The sequence below is a fragment of the Atractosteus spatula genome, chromosome 12 (assembly GCF_055471065.1).
Source record: "Atractosteus spatula isolate fAtrSpa1 chromosome 12, fAtrSpa1.hap1, whole genome shotgun sequence".
NCBI classification, from domain to species: domain Eukaryota; kingdom Metazoa; phylum Chordata; class Actinopteri; order Semionotiformes; family Lepisosteidae; genus Atractosteus; species Atractosteus spatula.
In genome coordinates this window covers 30,353,937-30,369,667 of record NC_142717.1, presented here as the reverse complement: position 1 = coordinate 30,369,667, position 15,731 = coordinate 30,353,937, and the positions used below count along the sequence as shown (strand labels likewise).

Below are 15,731 nucleotides of genomic sequence, written 5' to 3'. Positions count from 1 at the left end.
CAAGGGTTAATGAATCAGAAGGACCAAACTCTCCACTTAAAACATATCAATTAAACGTGTGAAAAGGCACTTATCACAAAGCTTCCATTACCTACAGGTTGTGAGACTTACGTGCTGCACGTTGGGTGTGCTGATGCTCCTCCGGATGTGCCTTCCTTTTGCAGACAGTGCTTCTTTGACCGTGACAGCCTACATGAAGACAAAACAGCAGTCCATCAGCTCCCACTGTTGATGATACATTGACATTGACATGCAGCTCTACAGAGATGTAGAGCACAGGTCTAAATTTCTGTACTGAATGACTTTTGAATTACAAGTCTGACCTCCAGTGGGAAATTTTGGGAAGCTTTGCTTCTTTGGCAGTACAGCATTTCCGTTGGTGGAAACTTGTCAGTGTGTTAGCAGTGGGAGATAAAGCATACAGTAGGAAAGTATCAAGTCTCTGTCTTAAGCTGACATACAGTATTAAGATTACAGAGCATTTTATCAAACTGGCTTACTACTGTCTTACTGTTTGGACCAACCAGTAGAGGTAACGGTTACAGGACAGGCTGGCTCTACAGTCCAGACATCAGTGTGAGTACTGTGAGCTGCTGTGTTTGGTCAACTTGCAGAGTTGGCAATGACAGCTGTGTTAGTCCTCTGACGTCTAAAAGCACGCTCTGTGGGAGCGGGTCAATGGCACAGAGATGGCACACAAGACGCTGATGAGAATGGACAGCTGTTTTGAGCAGGCAGTATGATCACCGTCTTTGTCTCCCTTGTGCAAGTCAGGGGAGCTGCTGCTGCTGCTGCTGCTGTGAGCTACAAAAATTGGTTCTTTCCAAATAGGGGTGTGTAAAAAGTAATTGGCCATTAAAAGTAAAATAAACTTGTCTGCTCTTGTCTGATTTTTGTCTGATTGGGTCCACAGAGAAAAATTCTATCCTGAATGTCAGCCACTAGGGATAACACAAATGTAAGAATACTAAGACCAGAGCTGCACAAATGCAGCATTACATTAAACGTTTTATGTTTGTGGTTTATATGACAAGGCTGGAGTCTGCATGTACAATCCATCTCCAGTCTTTTACAAGATCCTGACCAGAAGTACTGTAGTACTCCATATAACTCCATGTATTCTTTGTAGCATATCCTTTTAGAAAATGTCTTGTCTTAGCAACCTTGAGGCAGCCATCCTGTGATACATGATATTGTGATATTGTTCCTGTCAGAAACTGTCCCAAACTACCACACGACTTGTTCAGTTGAATCACTTCTGTGTTACTGACAGTATTCCTATTGAAAAACACCCCTTTGACCTCTGAACATACAATTCTGTGGTCCTGTAATGTGCAGAAAGCCACTGAACAATTGTTATACCCAGTACAGGAACAAACCACATTATACATTGCCATTGTTCAATATGTTGTACCTGTAAACAGTGATTGTTTAGGATTAACTGCCTCCTTCAGTTTATATGATAATTTACGTTAGATTATTTTGATCTTTCTTACTAGCTGTAGTAATTTATCACGGAAGGAACTAGGATGTTCCTGTAATACAGGTGTGGTGACAATCCACAAAACATTTTGGAGTTATAAACAAGACTTTCACTCTCAATATGTAACAATTTCAGAAATCCATTTTTTGTGAAAAGCTGCTCTGTAATAAATATAAAGCACTTTAAATAAGTGTCTCATTGCCACTACACACTACATACAGTATGAGAGATGAACGCACTGCATCACACTGAATTTGAATAATTTGACATTCTTAAATTGTCAGGTCACTTGTGACTAGCTGCTCGCTCTTCACTTGCACAGAGATGGAACAGCAGACACAAGAGGAAGCAGAAAGCAGGAGCAGAGGCTGCAGTGCTGCCAGGACCTGTCTGAGGCGCTCCAGGCTCAGGATGTTCTCCACCTCCAGCACGCCGCGCGTGTACTTTTCAATGTAGGTCTCTCCATCCGCTGAGCCCTCGCTCTCTCCTCGTGCCGCCATCAGAGCCAGCGTCTCCCGGTCCTCCGTCTCCTCGGAGGCCTGGGCGGGCAGGGAACACGGGATTACTGGCCCCTCCTAGCATGACATCTGTGTGTGGGCGTGGGTGTGCGTGTTTGTGTGCTAAGGTTTGCACCAGTTTGATGACGGCCTTTTCAAATGACTGTGCTTTTCAGCTGAAAGGGGAACTGCAGTCCCAATTTCTCAGACCAGTTATTAAATCTCGGTAACAAAACAAATTCAATTGATGTTATAGAAAAAATGAACAAATTTCAAATTTTTAGTGAAAAAGTACAATAAGTCACCATTGTTGTCACAAACTTTCATTCGAGTTCCCACAAGTTGCAATGTGATGTTCCTGCTCACTAGTCATCGTAATGACTAATTTAATGGGATGTACGAGTGAATAAGTACAGGTTGTGCAGGAGACATTTCACCACAGAAATGTTCCAACATGATATGCATGCAGAGTTAAAAAGTAAGTAGTATCTGTCAGCAAAACCGTCTCGAGATTGAGAGCGATATTTCTATTAGATTAAAAGAGATGTATTCACAAGCCTGCTTGTTTACAATGTAATAAGGCTGCAACACGTCACTGGATGTTTTGTTGCCTTGTTTTGATTCGCTGTACAGTATATGGAGCTGCGCATACCTGGAACTTTTAGTCTATTTTGTGATGTAAGTTTTACAAGTTACTGTGTACATTTCACTTTTACTGTGGTTTAAAGTGCACTCATCAGTGCTGATTCTTTCTAACCCCAAAACATAAAAATAGCGTTGCAGTTCCCCTTTAATGTGCAGTGTGCACATTAATAACAGCGCCATTAGAAATTGTGTTTTAAGTAGAAGTCAACATTGTGGAGGAAGAGACTGCAGTGAGGCACCAGAGGTTATGAAATAGAAAGCTACAATATTATATAGTACATACTGTACAGTAAAGCTACATTTATAAAGCTACCTTTGAGCACAATTTATCCAGCAACCATAATGTTACAGACGTACTGTTTTTGTAGAAGCCTAGTTAAAGGCATTAGTATGTACACAGCTCTTTGCAAATTAGGTTTAGTATGATTGCACAAACATTTTAAAGTGATAATGCATCCACATCTGCAACCTGTTAAAATGCACTGTGAGTCCGATTTGGGGGCATTTGGAGTGCTCAGTTACTATTTGACTATTTGGTTAAATACTGAAGTCATTCTTATTTGTCCAGTTAAAGGCTTCTAAATGCCTGTAAGTAGTTTTGTGGACTGTATCACAAACTTGTTACAACCAAATAGTAACAATGGAAATACTATAACAATGCACTACACTGATCAAATTCTGCAGTGTTAATTCACAATGAGTCTTTCAATTTGTTACTGTAAGGTAATATATTCATAGCAGAGAGAAAGTAATATTAATATACTATCTGATACACAGTGCAACATTGTGACAGTGTCGCAGAAGACAATTAAATTACCTTCGGTATGTTAGACACAATTTCATAAGTGACACCACAGGAATAGAGAACATTCTTCAAAGACATTCTTCTTTTCAGACTCTGGGTAAAACTCTGTAATAAAAAAACATGTACAGTAACACTGAATTATATGGTGAAAGAGAACTCCTTCAGGAGACTAGCAGCCTTTTGGTCATTTTTCCCTGGCCCTCTGCTGACAATTCTAGTATCTGTGGAATGCCAAGATTGCAAAAAGAATCTCACATCGACTCCAGGGTTCTCTTTGGAATCCAATACCAAGCTACAAGACATCAATTCACTTCATAATCTCAGAATGCCATTTTTACTCCAAATCCGTATTAAAAAGAGATGTCAATCAAACAAAATCTTAGATTCGCGGATTGCAATTGATGGATAGCTGAATACAGTGAAATACCTACAGTACTACCAAATTACCACCTAGTTTTCTTCTTTATTATTCAGTTTTACTTTTTTTTTACTGAGGCAATCTGAGTGAGCTTCCTTGCTCAAGAATACTAGAGCGGTTTTCCACTGGTATTTGAACACAACCTTCCAGTTCAGAGTCCAGAGCCCTTAGCACTCCTCACCCACAAGTAAACAACAGCTGCTTTCTGCATAACAGCATGGAGGATGAGTTTTATATGTACTAATTACATGCTTATGCTCAAAAGAAAAGAAAGTCACCAACAATCTCCTTTATTTAATATCTCTTCTTTGTAATGAATACAATATAATACAACCTGCCTCTGTCTTAATACAGAAAGGTGTAATTTTTACATCACCTGCTTGTTATAAATGTTGACAGCAATCCTCTTCCTAATGACTAACTCCATAGGAGCAGGGTGACTGAGCTGAACAGTTGCTTTTACTATCAGATATATCCGTTCGTTCGGTGGAGTAATTCTGTTTAGATGGACTGAGTCATGAATGGACGAGTCCCAGGAGCAAACCGCTAACACCTGGAAAAAGACAAGAACGTATATCACTGCATTAAAAGGACCTTCATAAATCGGAGATTTTCCCTTTGAAATGGTGATTAACTGTTTGAAATGGTGACTGGTAAAGGCAGTACTTCCAGCACTGACTTACAGCTCGCATCGAAAACAAGATTTTACACTTTTGATATTGTACTACGGGCTGTTCTTGATTGATGGATTTGTACCACTTTGGTTTATTGTAGTTCAAAAATATTTACTGTTACCTAACTTGGAACACAAATGGCATTTAAAATGCTCACTGACAGTACAAGGATAGAAAATAGCCACTTAGCCCAGAAGTGTCTATGGGCTTACGACTCACACTGTCACACTGTTTACCACTTGTCACAAAACCTTGACATTTAAGATGAAATTGATACACAATAATTAATATTTAGTTAAAAAAATCAGTACAACAATATTAACAATATTTAGTACAACATACATGAAATTGTTTTTATTTGGGAGCTCATCTATCTGATTGGGACTGAACCTGGAACACTTCCTCCCTATTTACATGCATTCCTATGGGGAATTCATTTTTAATTTCTGCATTTTTTATTTTTTTTCAAGAATGGATCCCGCACATAATTCAAGAAATCCTGTCAGTTTTATTCTTTGAAGGGCTTACTGCTTCAACTCCAATATGCAAATATTACGACTTTTTGGTTGTGCCGAAAATCATTTCAGCATTGCTACTTCTTGACAATGTTGTACACTGAGGGCTTAAAATGAAGGAAATTAATTCTAGAAACATATTTTCAGATGTCACTAAAGTGCACAAAAACAACACATACAGTATGTAAACACAGCACAATACTGTAAACATCACAGGAAATGCACGTCTCCCAATATGTTAGTAATAATACAGGCTATCGACAACAACACAAGGAAAACACACAAAATAATGAAGAAAGGAAATAAATTATTCCCAGACTATAGTCTTCAGGAGGTGATTGGCACTCCTTACCATATCAGGAGTCCAAACTGTCATCAAATATTTCTGATGCACACTACCATTGCTCAAAAAATGTACAGAAATTATATGGGATTTCATCCCAATAAAATTGTTTCTTTCTTTCAGCTTTTCAAATTATTTTACAATTGGTTGTCTATGGCTCCCGTGTGCCATATGAAGACTAGAAAGAGAGGTCTCTGGGTAATTTTAAATAAGAGGAATCAAATGTTAAAATAATGAGGTGGCAGGAACTGGATTGAGTCTCAATATGGCACTCTGTATTTCAAGGTCTGTGTGCTTGTACCTCCTCGTTGCTGTGCCTGATGATGGGCAGATAGAAGAACTGGCTACCGTGCTCCTTTGGCAGTATGGAGTTGACTCCCGATGCGTGAGGCCCTGTCAGCTGCTCATTCACGGTCAGGTCGTCCGCTGCAGGATTGGCACACAAGAAAATTATTCAGCACCTTCACAGGCATCCTTCCTTTTCAGAGAAAGGGTAACGAGAATATCTCAGGCCGGAACGGCAGCACTGACAGAGGCAGTGCATTCATTGTGTTTTTTTCTCCAAAAGAAATGAGACAATCCCAACAGTTAAACCCCAGCAAAATGAATGCATGGAAATGTAGGTCAGCACACCCAGGCTGCATTAGTCAGGGCTATAACAGTAAATACGACTGATGAGATTTGGCCACTGTCCCGACAAAAGGCTTTGATGACCTGGCCAAATAGCTCACCAGTCCCGAGCAACAGAACAATGGAGAGCGACGATATTAGACATTACCATTCAAGTCCAGAAAGAGAACTGGGATATGAGCTTCCATTCCTGCAGACGGGGTCCTAGGACAAACAAAAATCACTTGCAGTGAAGTGCGGAAACCACTCATATAAACACACGTTCACAAGGCTACAGCCTTTTTATTGTTTAATACGTACTGTAAGTAAATACATAAGGCTGCTATGTTATTTCAGAGCTTATGCATATTTTTCCAGTTTGTCCCTTTAAGTTTTTAACAGAAAATTTCATTTCCTCCTGTGCAAATATGTCCTAATTGCAACACTGGTTTCAAGCCCCCGGCTGCTAGAATTGTATTAAAACAGCTTGACTCCAAACAATTAAAACAACTTAATTACATGCTCTGTGCTTCTCAGGCACCAGAATAAGAGGTCCAATTTGAAGCTTCATTGCATGACATCTACAATAAGTGTAAATCCACATATGGTTTTATACTAGGAGATTTGTTGTAGTTAATAAAAGTCATAAATAAAGTAGTATAACCAACAAACAGCTATAAAGTACATATTAGTAATACTCTTCAGATACAATATACCTGCTTCACCTAAAAATGGGCGAGATGGAATGATACTTGGCATTTAAATACAGTCGCTGAGTGTGCTTGTGAAAGTGAATTTAGAAAAAAAGTAGAATTTATATAACATATAACCAGATTTGAGACTTGTGTTTCGTTAAATAGCTCCCAACTAATCATTTATGATGCACAGCTGCTGAAGCATAGCTGCAGACAACAGTCATTTAAAGATGAGGCAAGAAAGACAAGTTTCTCTGACTAGATAGCCTTCATAGTTTTCCCCCCGACGTCCACCAGAGGGCAGGGAAAGCCAAAGATCAAAAACACTTTTCCCAGCTAATTGAGGCCGCCTCTGCTGAATTACCAGATACTATTTTTCAACACCCCCCCCCCAAAACCCTGACAGGCTCACGAGATTACTGCGAGTGCAGAAACGTGTGCGCTGCCGAACCTCAGCAGGAACTGGGATGGACAGCCTTGAAACAGAGGGCTTCAGTCCGGGAAGCCCTTCAGGCTCAGCCCGAGGAGATTACGGGGCAACAACAGGAGCGCCGAGCCGCCCTGTGGCGGCCGCCTACCAGTGCGCCGGTGCTCCTGGGATGCCGCTGCCGGGCGTGGGCACCAGCACGGCGTTCTGCTCCTCCGTCAGCCGCACCCACTGCTCCACCAGCCGAGCTTCTCTCTCCATGTCGTCCTCGGCCTTCTCTGGAGGGGGGACACAGGCCGCCGTCACCTCGCTGCGCGAGCAAGGCCTCGCGGCCTGGACCGGGACTGCCGCTCTCTGCGGTCCACTTACGCTTACGTTTTAATCAAAGACTTGCGCTCAAGTTCAAATTAAGCAAACTCATGGGAAGAAAGGACAAATACTGCAGCCTGACAGCACAATTTCAATCTCAGACTGCAGAGCTGTGCTGTATAGAATCAGGCGTTCTGCAGCTAATTTAAACAATGAGTGCATATTGTGTGAATGGGATCCAAGAAGAATCAACGATGTCGCTAGAAATCTTAACTTTGAAGTTCTAACTTCTTGGAAAGCTTTAAAAGTATGTAGCCGGTATGTTTCACACAGACAAGAGAGAGATTTAAAAATACACAGCCTTGGCCACAAACCTTGCTTATTGATTATTTTTTTAATTTGCTCATCGAGGTATTCTCTGCGTTTAATCAAAGCTTCTGACCACCGGTCTCGGACGCAGTTCAAGTCTTCCTCCTGTTAAAGCAGGAAGAGCAACCAAGGTCAGAGATGTCAGTGTCGGTACTTGTGGGGGTGGACGGGGCTAAACGGGGAGGGTAGACAATAGAAAGGTGGAATTTCGAGAAAAGATGGTGCTCATGGCATGTTTTTGGACAAGCACTTCACAGAACACAATTCTGTACTGCCTTAAGTCAATATAATTCAAATTTGGACTGCAGTGCAATTTTAAACGGATCTGGGATGGGCTTATTTCATCTCTATCTTAGAAGCACATTCTACTGTTGTCAATGAAATTTTGAGATGTGTGAGTCTTCATTATTCAGTATTGTATGATGTATCAGATCACCGTATTGTTTTACAATATTTTTAACAAACAAAAGAACTAACAGAGGCTTATTAAGAGTGCTGTCTGAGACAGAGCCTCCTATAGTTTGTTTAGTCCTCCCCTGGACAGCATTAAAACAACACAGAAAAGTGCTCTTTAATCAGTGGCTTTGTTCCTGGTTTAGTAAATCTTTCAAAGAATCACTGCATGTTTCAACTGGTTGCTGCGTCAACAAAAGTAATGCTTCAAGCTCACTTTTTCCAAGGTTTATTGCAGATTTTCAGTTCCAGCTAAGACACTGACTCATCAGGAGACAAACCCAATGACCTGCACTTTTCCAGTCCCATCAAGGAAGAGCTGTAATCATGTGTTCACTGGCCAGCAGCTTACCTGAACTGATTTCTCTGTAAAAGTGCTTGTGGTTGTGGGCCAGTGTTAAGATTTCAGATTAGAGTCCCATAGAGTTTCATGTACCTCCCCATGCAAATGAGACATGCAGCCAGGCTTCATAATGTGAATAACATTATTCTTGTAGTTCGTAAGCTAGCACGACGGCAAAAAGCATTCAGCTTGCTGAAGTTAGTAGGTGAATCTGCAGTGGCACAAAGAGCCATTAAGTGCTTGGTAGCCGTGTCAGAGTTGCAAAGCCAGGACGGTCTCCTTTCAGGGAAATTCCCTGACTGGCCAGCACGTGTTCAGGGCCTCTGTAGTCTACAAATATCTATGTGGAAATGTGTGCAATCTGTTAGCAACCCTCTGTCATTCTGTAAGTACAGAACTATCTAACTGAACTTAATTGCAAAAAACAAACAATTGTTTCTATGTTTTTACATTGATACTTTGTGTGTCAGAATTATTTGCCGGGGAAAGGTCCTGGTTTGGCGTTTATGCAAGATTCTCTTAGTCTGACGCTGAGTGAGATGCGTTTTACTATGTTCCTTGATTTATAGTCATACGATTGAACATGTGCTTTCAAACAGTTTTCTGTGGTTTTGCTCAGGTAACTCATAGAGAGAAATGGATCTTTAAATTATGTCCCTTTAAAATGTAAATGTGTATTTAAAAGAAATAAATATAAAATGTAGTATTTAACATTTAAGAGATTCAATTAATGAATTAAAAGTTGCAAAATGAATAAGAATTTAACTAGAAGCTGCTCAGAAGTCACCAGTGTCTGAGAAACAAAAAGGGCTAGTTTCTGATTAAATCTAATCTCTTTAAGTAGTTTCTTTTTCATCCAGTTGCTACACTGACCGGCAGTGTGACCAGCTTCAGCGTTTGGTGCCTGATAAAACGTCGTTTGCTGTTTGCTGTGTAATCCCCAGTGGTGACAACTTTGATAAACTTTTAATACTCCATCATGCAATAAATAAACTTCAAGCGTGTACTTAATTTAGGATGTTACTCCCTTTGCTCCAGTTATAAAATATAACATTTTATAACTATAAAATAAGCTAGAAAATCTAATTTTATTATGGGTCGTGTAGCATTAAATGAACAGAAGACAAATGTTGTGGACCCTACTAAATGACAAAAAAAAGTAAAAGGGGTTAATGATATTAAAGATCTTTTATATCAGCACAATGCGACAGTATGACCATGATTTGGTTTAGAGCCTATTAGGAACAGATGGAGAACACGGTCATGAAATCTGTAGGAAGGTACTGAAATCACATTGTCGTTTGCCAAGGTTTAAACAGGCGATCATCAATTTTCCAAATCTAGGGCTTTAAAGGAAAAATCTGAAGCTACAAAGATGTGTAATGCTTATTTCTCCTTGATTTGCTATATTTTCACATCTTTTTTACTCATACATACAGCTCTGTAGCTTCAGGCCTGGTTAAATCCCCCATGGTCCTGAAGAAACCATGATGAATGGTGTTTTCTGGAGCAAAGAGTACGTAAATGTAACCCAAAAGGGACTTTTTCAGTGGAAGTGACTTGGGGGTGAATACATATGAACTGTGCCTGTGCCCTCACTGATAAAAGCACAAGAAATGATATCTTGCTGCCCACCCCCTGGCTCCACCTCTGTATGAATGGTTGGACATTAGCAGCTGTGTGCTTCATTCCACAGCATTCATATCAGCAGAAGCAGCTAGCACTATACCTGGTAACTATCCATATCAGCATCATCCTCCTTCTGGCAGAAGAAAATAAACTCGGTAAACACACAGCATGCAGCAGCAGAAACATCACCATTATCCTCAGATACACAGAATATCCTAGGAAGATTGTTCTAAGGAACACCTCAATATTCATATTACGACCGTAAGTAACACATCCATCCGATACGAATCACAGTTCGAGGAAAACATCTTGTCAATTTATTTCAAATTAATTGCAGTTTGCGCTGCAAAATGTCACAGTCTGCAAAAATACTGTAAGTCTTAGCATTTCTGTTACTAAGCATTATTTATTTTGCCAATATAAATGTAATGCCATATTTATTTTTGATGTTTTAGTGACTGATTCAATTTTAAGATGTAACCTGTATCTTATTACTAACATACAGTATACTGATGCACAGTGAAAAGACAACAGTCTTACATTAATAGCTCACTGGACACACACATGTTATTTCTGTTTTAAACAGAAAGCATGAAGTATAGTTACTTAAGTAGTGTAATTCTTTAAAAATGTCAGGTGATAAGTGTTAGGTGAGTTAAGATACAAATGAATTGTAACTGAGTTGTTTTAAATCAATGCAAAGTGAGTTGAGTAGTTAGATAAGAGTGCCTGACTGTTATCAGCATGAAGACAAGCAGCATGAAGACTGAGATGATCTGCTGCAATATTCAGCACTGGGATAGACGGATCACATCCTGGGTCACCACAATGACCCAGGAAGATCCTGTCCTTCTATGTAGTTGTTTTGAGACTGCCGTCTCTATGGTGTAAGCAATACCAGGTCAACTTGCACAGCAGCAGAATGGTGACAAGTTTAAAATGTTCATATTCATTATATCTGAGTGTTGCATTTCTATTGTGCATCAGTATGGAATAGCTATTTTGATTAATGCAGAAAACCCAAACTAAATAGCATATTATAATTACATATTTAATTTAAATTTAAATATTGTTATATTAATTTATCATTTAAGTTTTGTTAAATACATATTTTGTTTTTATATAGCATTCTCTACAGACAAGCAGATAATCTGACTTTATACCTGCAAATACACTTCTATTATAATAAAATGATGCCATACTGAACATACTAAAAAGAAAAGTTAAATAAGTAGATAAGAAAATAGAATAAAAACAAAATCCATAAAACGATCTCACAATGAACTACAAGAATAATGAAAAGGGTGGCTACTTCTCTCATTAGCAAGAGGAAGTCATATACAGTCATCTGTCTTGATAAAGGATTGTAACGTAAATGACAATGGAACAGGACTGTGATTTTTGTCAGTCGCATCAAAATTATCATGCCATGATGCATGGCTTTAAATTGTGTTAATACTGTATGCATGAATGAAATATGGTACTAAGACTTATATCACACCTTGCTTTCATGGCCTCCATGTCATTATTACGAAAAACATCATGTTATTGCCCAGTGAATGCATTTCTGCTGGTTTTTGGCTTCAGTTTCAATTTAAATGTCTTTCAAGTAGACTCATGACTGCTCCTTGAGTTTCTGCTGATGCAGAGTATTTTTAATCAATCCTGCAAGCCTTGAGTCTTGTGGGTGAAGTGTCCAGGGCAAACGGAAGCGAGCACAACTGTACCTGGTAGCTGTCCAAGGCGCGCTGCAGCTTGACCGAGCGAGCGGACACACAGCCGATGGACACGGACAAGATGGCCTCCACAATGAGGGGTAAAGTCCCGGACTGCTGCACCGGCTTCACTGCCACCTGGAGCCTCCGAGAGTGACCCTGACGCAGGATAAAACACTCCATAAATGCCCACACACAACCCCCCCCGGAAACACAGTACATACCCCTGGCCTCAACTCACAACACGGAAAGAAAACCAGCAGGTTGAGAAGAATTCTGCTTCTCCGCCACGAAGCAACATGTTACACCATGAACAGTTCAAGAGGCCGCAATTAAGCTGTGAAGTTCAATACTGAATACATTTTCACCTGGACTTTCGACCTTAACCCCCCAAAACATCCTGAGCTTAAAACGGCAGTTAGACATCCTGACTAAAGAATCCCAGGTTTCAAAACTTGATGACTTGGGCAAAACCGACAAAAAAAGTAAGCTCATTCCATCGCACGGGCACAACTTCTGAAAATTATCCAGAAGCCTGCCACGAAAGTTATAAAATTCGGGGCTTTAAAAACAAAAAAACGTCGGCGCAGAGACATCAGTGTGTTTACCTGCCGGAGCTGAAAGATGCCCCCTGTGTTGACGTCTTTGGCCTGGTGCAGCTCCACAGCGGTGTACTCCCCCAGCTCATTGAGCTCCTGGATGGACACCCACATCTCAATCCGCCGGGACACCTCGCTCCATCTGGAGAGGGGGAGAGGAACAGGGAGTGGGTTTATACATGAAGAAATGTGGGTATACCAGATGGGAGTTCCAGTGTTGCACAACTTCTAATAGGGCTCTGTGATGTATATGATCATTTTTCAAAACAAAAAAAAGACAAAACCTCCAGGTCAACCCAGTGGCCTTTTTTAGAACGAACAGCAAAACAGACACCAGAGGGCACAAGTGGATGATTCATGGAGCAGCTACTTACTTGTAGCACAGGCGACATTTCTTAACGCAAAGTGTTGTGGGAGTTTAGAAGTTACCTTGCCGTGTTGTTAAAACTGACACCATGGCTTCTTTCAAGAAATACCTGGTTGAGATTCTTGGGTCAATTGAATCCTAAATACCAAACGGGCCAGATGGGCCAAGTGGCCTCCTCTGTTTTTGCAACTGTTCTTATGTTCCTAAAATGCAAAGCGTCAGGAGGCTGGTACCTGTCTCTGAGAGTCCGTGTTTTGGCCTGCATGGCGTCCAGCTCCCAAAGAGACCTGCCGTTCCCAGCACACCGGTGACCCCACACCTCGATGGCGAGAGCCCCCTCTGACATGAACTCCAGGAACTCTTCTGTCACATGAACCACATAGTCCTTCAGGAGAGAAGAGGAAGCAGGCTGTTTCAGCACCCAAGACCAAAGCCCGATCCAAACACACCACCTGTTCCAGGTTTGAGTGGCTTGATAACCTTCGTTGCGTTGCTTTAGGAGAGCTGTTAAACTACTGTAGCTCTCAGTTTGGAATGGGTGACATGCCAGTGTGTGGCAACATGACTGAAAAGGAAATGTCACAGCACTGCGCTGTAGTTTGTTTAGGTGCACCACTGTTTTCAACCATTTTTTTCAGAATGAGCCACAAACAAAACCATAATATTATCTCCTTAACAACACTTACAGTAGTCACCAAAATTGTTCTTGGTTCATTTCAGTTTCCTGGTCAGTAAAAAAGGACAGGCTGTCGACAATTAAAAGCTACAATGCTTTAGATGTTCTTAAAAGTCGGGATTACAACAGTCTTCAGATGCCTGCGGTTTATAAATTAAAAGTGAAAACCTGTTAAACATTTAATAAAATCTGTGAATTATAATCTGTCCCTAATCTTACAAAAAGTATGACTGTTTTACCTTTAATCTTTTAAATTACTGTTTGTGCTCAGTAGAAGTTAGTTTATATGTAACATCGTTTATTTCTAAAAAAAATACAGTATATACAAAAGTAGTGTACTGTAGTCAACTGAATTGTGTCTACAATTTTTTTGGTTTTCAGTTTCAGTTGATTAAGTCAGATACCACGATCCAAAAAGTCTGTATTAATATTTTCTGAGTTTCTTAAATAAACCCACCCTAACAGAGGCTGGACAGATTCATGCTCGCACGATGGGTTTTAAAATGGTAACTGTGGTAATTTGAGTGTGCACATGCTGATAACTGTCATAATTGTGCCTCCTAATTCAGATACAGTTCTACAGTTAATGAACAATTGCAGTCTAATCTGTATGTAAACCCTAAACACCTTGAACAGTTAATTGAGATTACACCCAATTAGACTACATAGCACTTGGGATTTAGTGTGCAGAAAAGGAGAACATTTAATGGTTATTGTATTCGTATAAAAAGTGTTATTTCTATTTTTGTATGGGAAGCACATTGTAAAAACGTGCATGATTTATGCCAAGAACAACTAGAAACTAGAAAACCTGGCCATCAAAAAAACAGAAACAAACAGAAGAGGAGCAGACTTTTAGAAACTATTAAAAAGAAATAGCTATTATTTAAATGATTTTTATTAAAAGCTAAAGCAAAAGTCCCCCAAAAAATGACATATTCACTTGGGTTTTCCAAAAATAAACACTAAGAAGCAGAAGCCCTAATTATGTCAGACAAAAACAGCTTAAAAGTTAAGCTCTGCGGCATGCAATGCATTCCTAGACTTTGCATTAACAGGATTATAGGCCAAATTATGTAAAAAATGCGTAAAGGACTTTGTCTGTTGGACCTCTTAGATAAAAATAATCCTTTATAAATAATCGTTCTCATGCTCTAGCATGATGCATTGATGAACAGGAGTTGCAGTCATGCAGCTGTGAACTAGAACTGGGGGAAAAGGGGGAGGGGAATTACACTGTACTCCAAACTAAAACTATTAACCAAATTAATTAATTAACCAAAGAAAACTCCTGATCCCCCTAATAGAATACAGCACAGTTGGCTGAAAGGATTCAATATTCAAGGGCTAGAAGTACTGTCTTTTTACCTTGCAGTGTTCGAATTTCACAGTGAACTGAACGTCTTTGTTTTTAGGAGAGGGCTTGTCAGGGTTCACCATTGGAGGGGCCACTGTGGGCTCAGACTGGTCCCAGAAGGTGTACTGACAGAACACGAAGTTGGACAGGTTCAGCGGCAGACCTGTGGCTTCTTTGATCTTTACCTGCAAGAAATGAGAAAGATGTGAAATGGAGGTCTATACTCAGATAAAAAATGCAAAATGTAACTCAGGAAAAGTACTACTGTATTTACAATGAGGAAGGTTCGAGTTTTTTTTTTATTATTTTCAAAATTCACATTTACACATCATTGCTAATTTTATCTTCTGTATTTAGGCTGTAATTATTATTATTACAAAGATTATTTAAAGCTGTAGGAAAACTGACAGATTAGATTATACTGCCTTCCTACCCTGCATGTGAGTTTCTTGGCCATGTGGACAATTTCTCCGTGATTGTCCATAATTTCGTAGCTCCCACTCTCGCTAGAGTTCTCGGAAGAGTCGTCTCCCCCGACAAGCCTCTCGGGAACAGCCCCGCTCACCCGCATCAGCTCCACGTGTAACCTGCCTGCTACCTGAACAGCACATTCATGAATTAATATACAGAAGCACTCTGCTATGTATTATATTGCTACAGCAATTGTGAATACTGAAGTGTCTTTTAGAATCTAGATAACACCTGGGTAGCACCTGGCTGTATTTCCAGTTCTTAGAAGCTTCAAAGCAAGGAGTTGCTGAGATGTAGGGGTCCAAGATTCAGTGATCAAAGCAATTGTAAAT

The 15,731-nt window shown here is 40.0% G+C and overlaps 1 protein-coding gene across 5 annotated transcripts in view; it reads right to left on the bottom strand.

Annotated features, from left to right (window-relative positions):
• Positions 1–15,731, bottom strand: part of kif13a (kinesin family member 13A) — a 98,146-nt gene that overhangs the window by 8,167 nt on the left and 74,248 nt on the right. For 3 of the 5 annotated variants that reach the window (XM_088929219.1, XM_088929215.1, XM_088929217.1), the window contains 14 exons: positions 15,362–15,526; positions 14,940–15,113; positions 13,129–13,280; positions 12,538–12,670; positions 11,942–12,088; positions 10,315–10,347; positions 7,795–7,894; positions 7,263–7,389; positions 6,159–6,214; positions 5,682–5,806; positions 4,225–4,401; positions 3,443–3,535; positions 1,870–2,022; positions 112–189 (listed from right to left, as the gene is read on the bottom strand). In XM_088929219.1, coding sequence (XP_088785345.1) covers positions 112–189; positions 1,870–2,022; positions 3,443–3,535; positions 4,225–4,401; positions 5,682–5,806; positions 6,159–6,214; positions 7,263–7,389; positions 7,795–7,894; positions 10,315–10,347; positions 11,942–12,088; positions 12,538–12,670; positions 13,129–13,280; positions 14,940–15,113; positions 15,362–15,526 — 1,713 coding nt within the window. The remainder of the gene's footprint in view (positions 1–111; positions 190–1,869; positions 2,023–3,442; positions 3,536–4,224; positions 4,402–5,681; positions 5,807–6,158; positions 6,215–7,262; positions 7,390–7,794; positions 7,895–10,314; positions 10,348–11,941; positions 12,089–12,537; positions 12,671–13,128; positions 13,281–14,939; positions 15,114–15,361; positions 15,527–15,731) is intronic. The other 2 variants (XM_088929216.1, XM_088929218.1) reach the window with 1 other exon arrangement.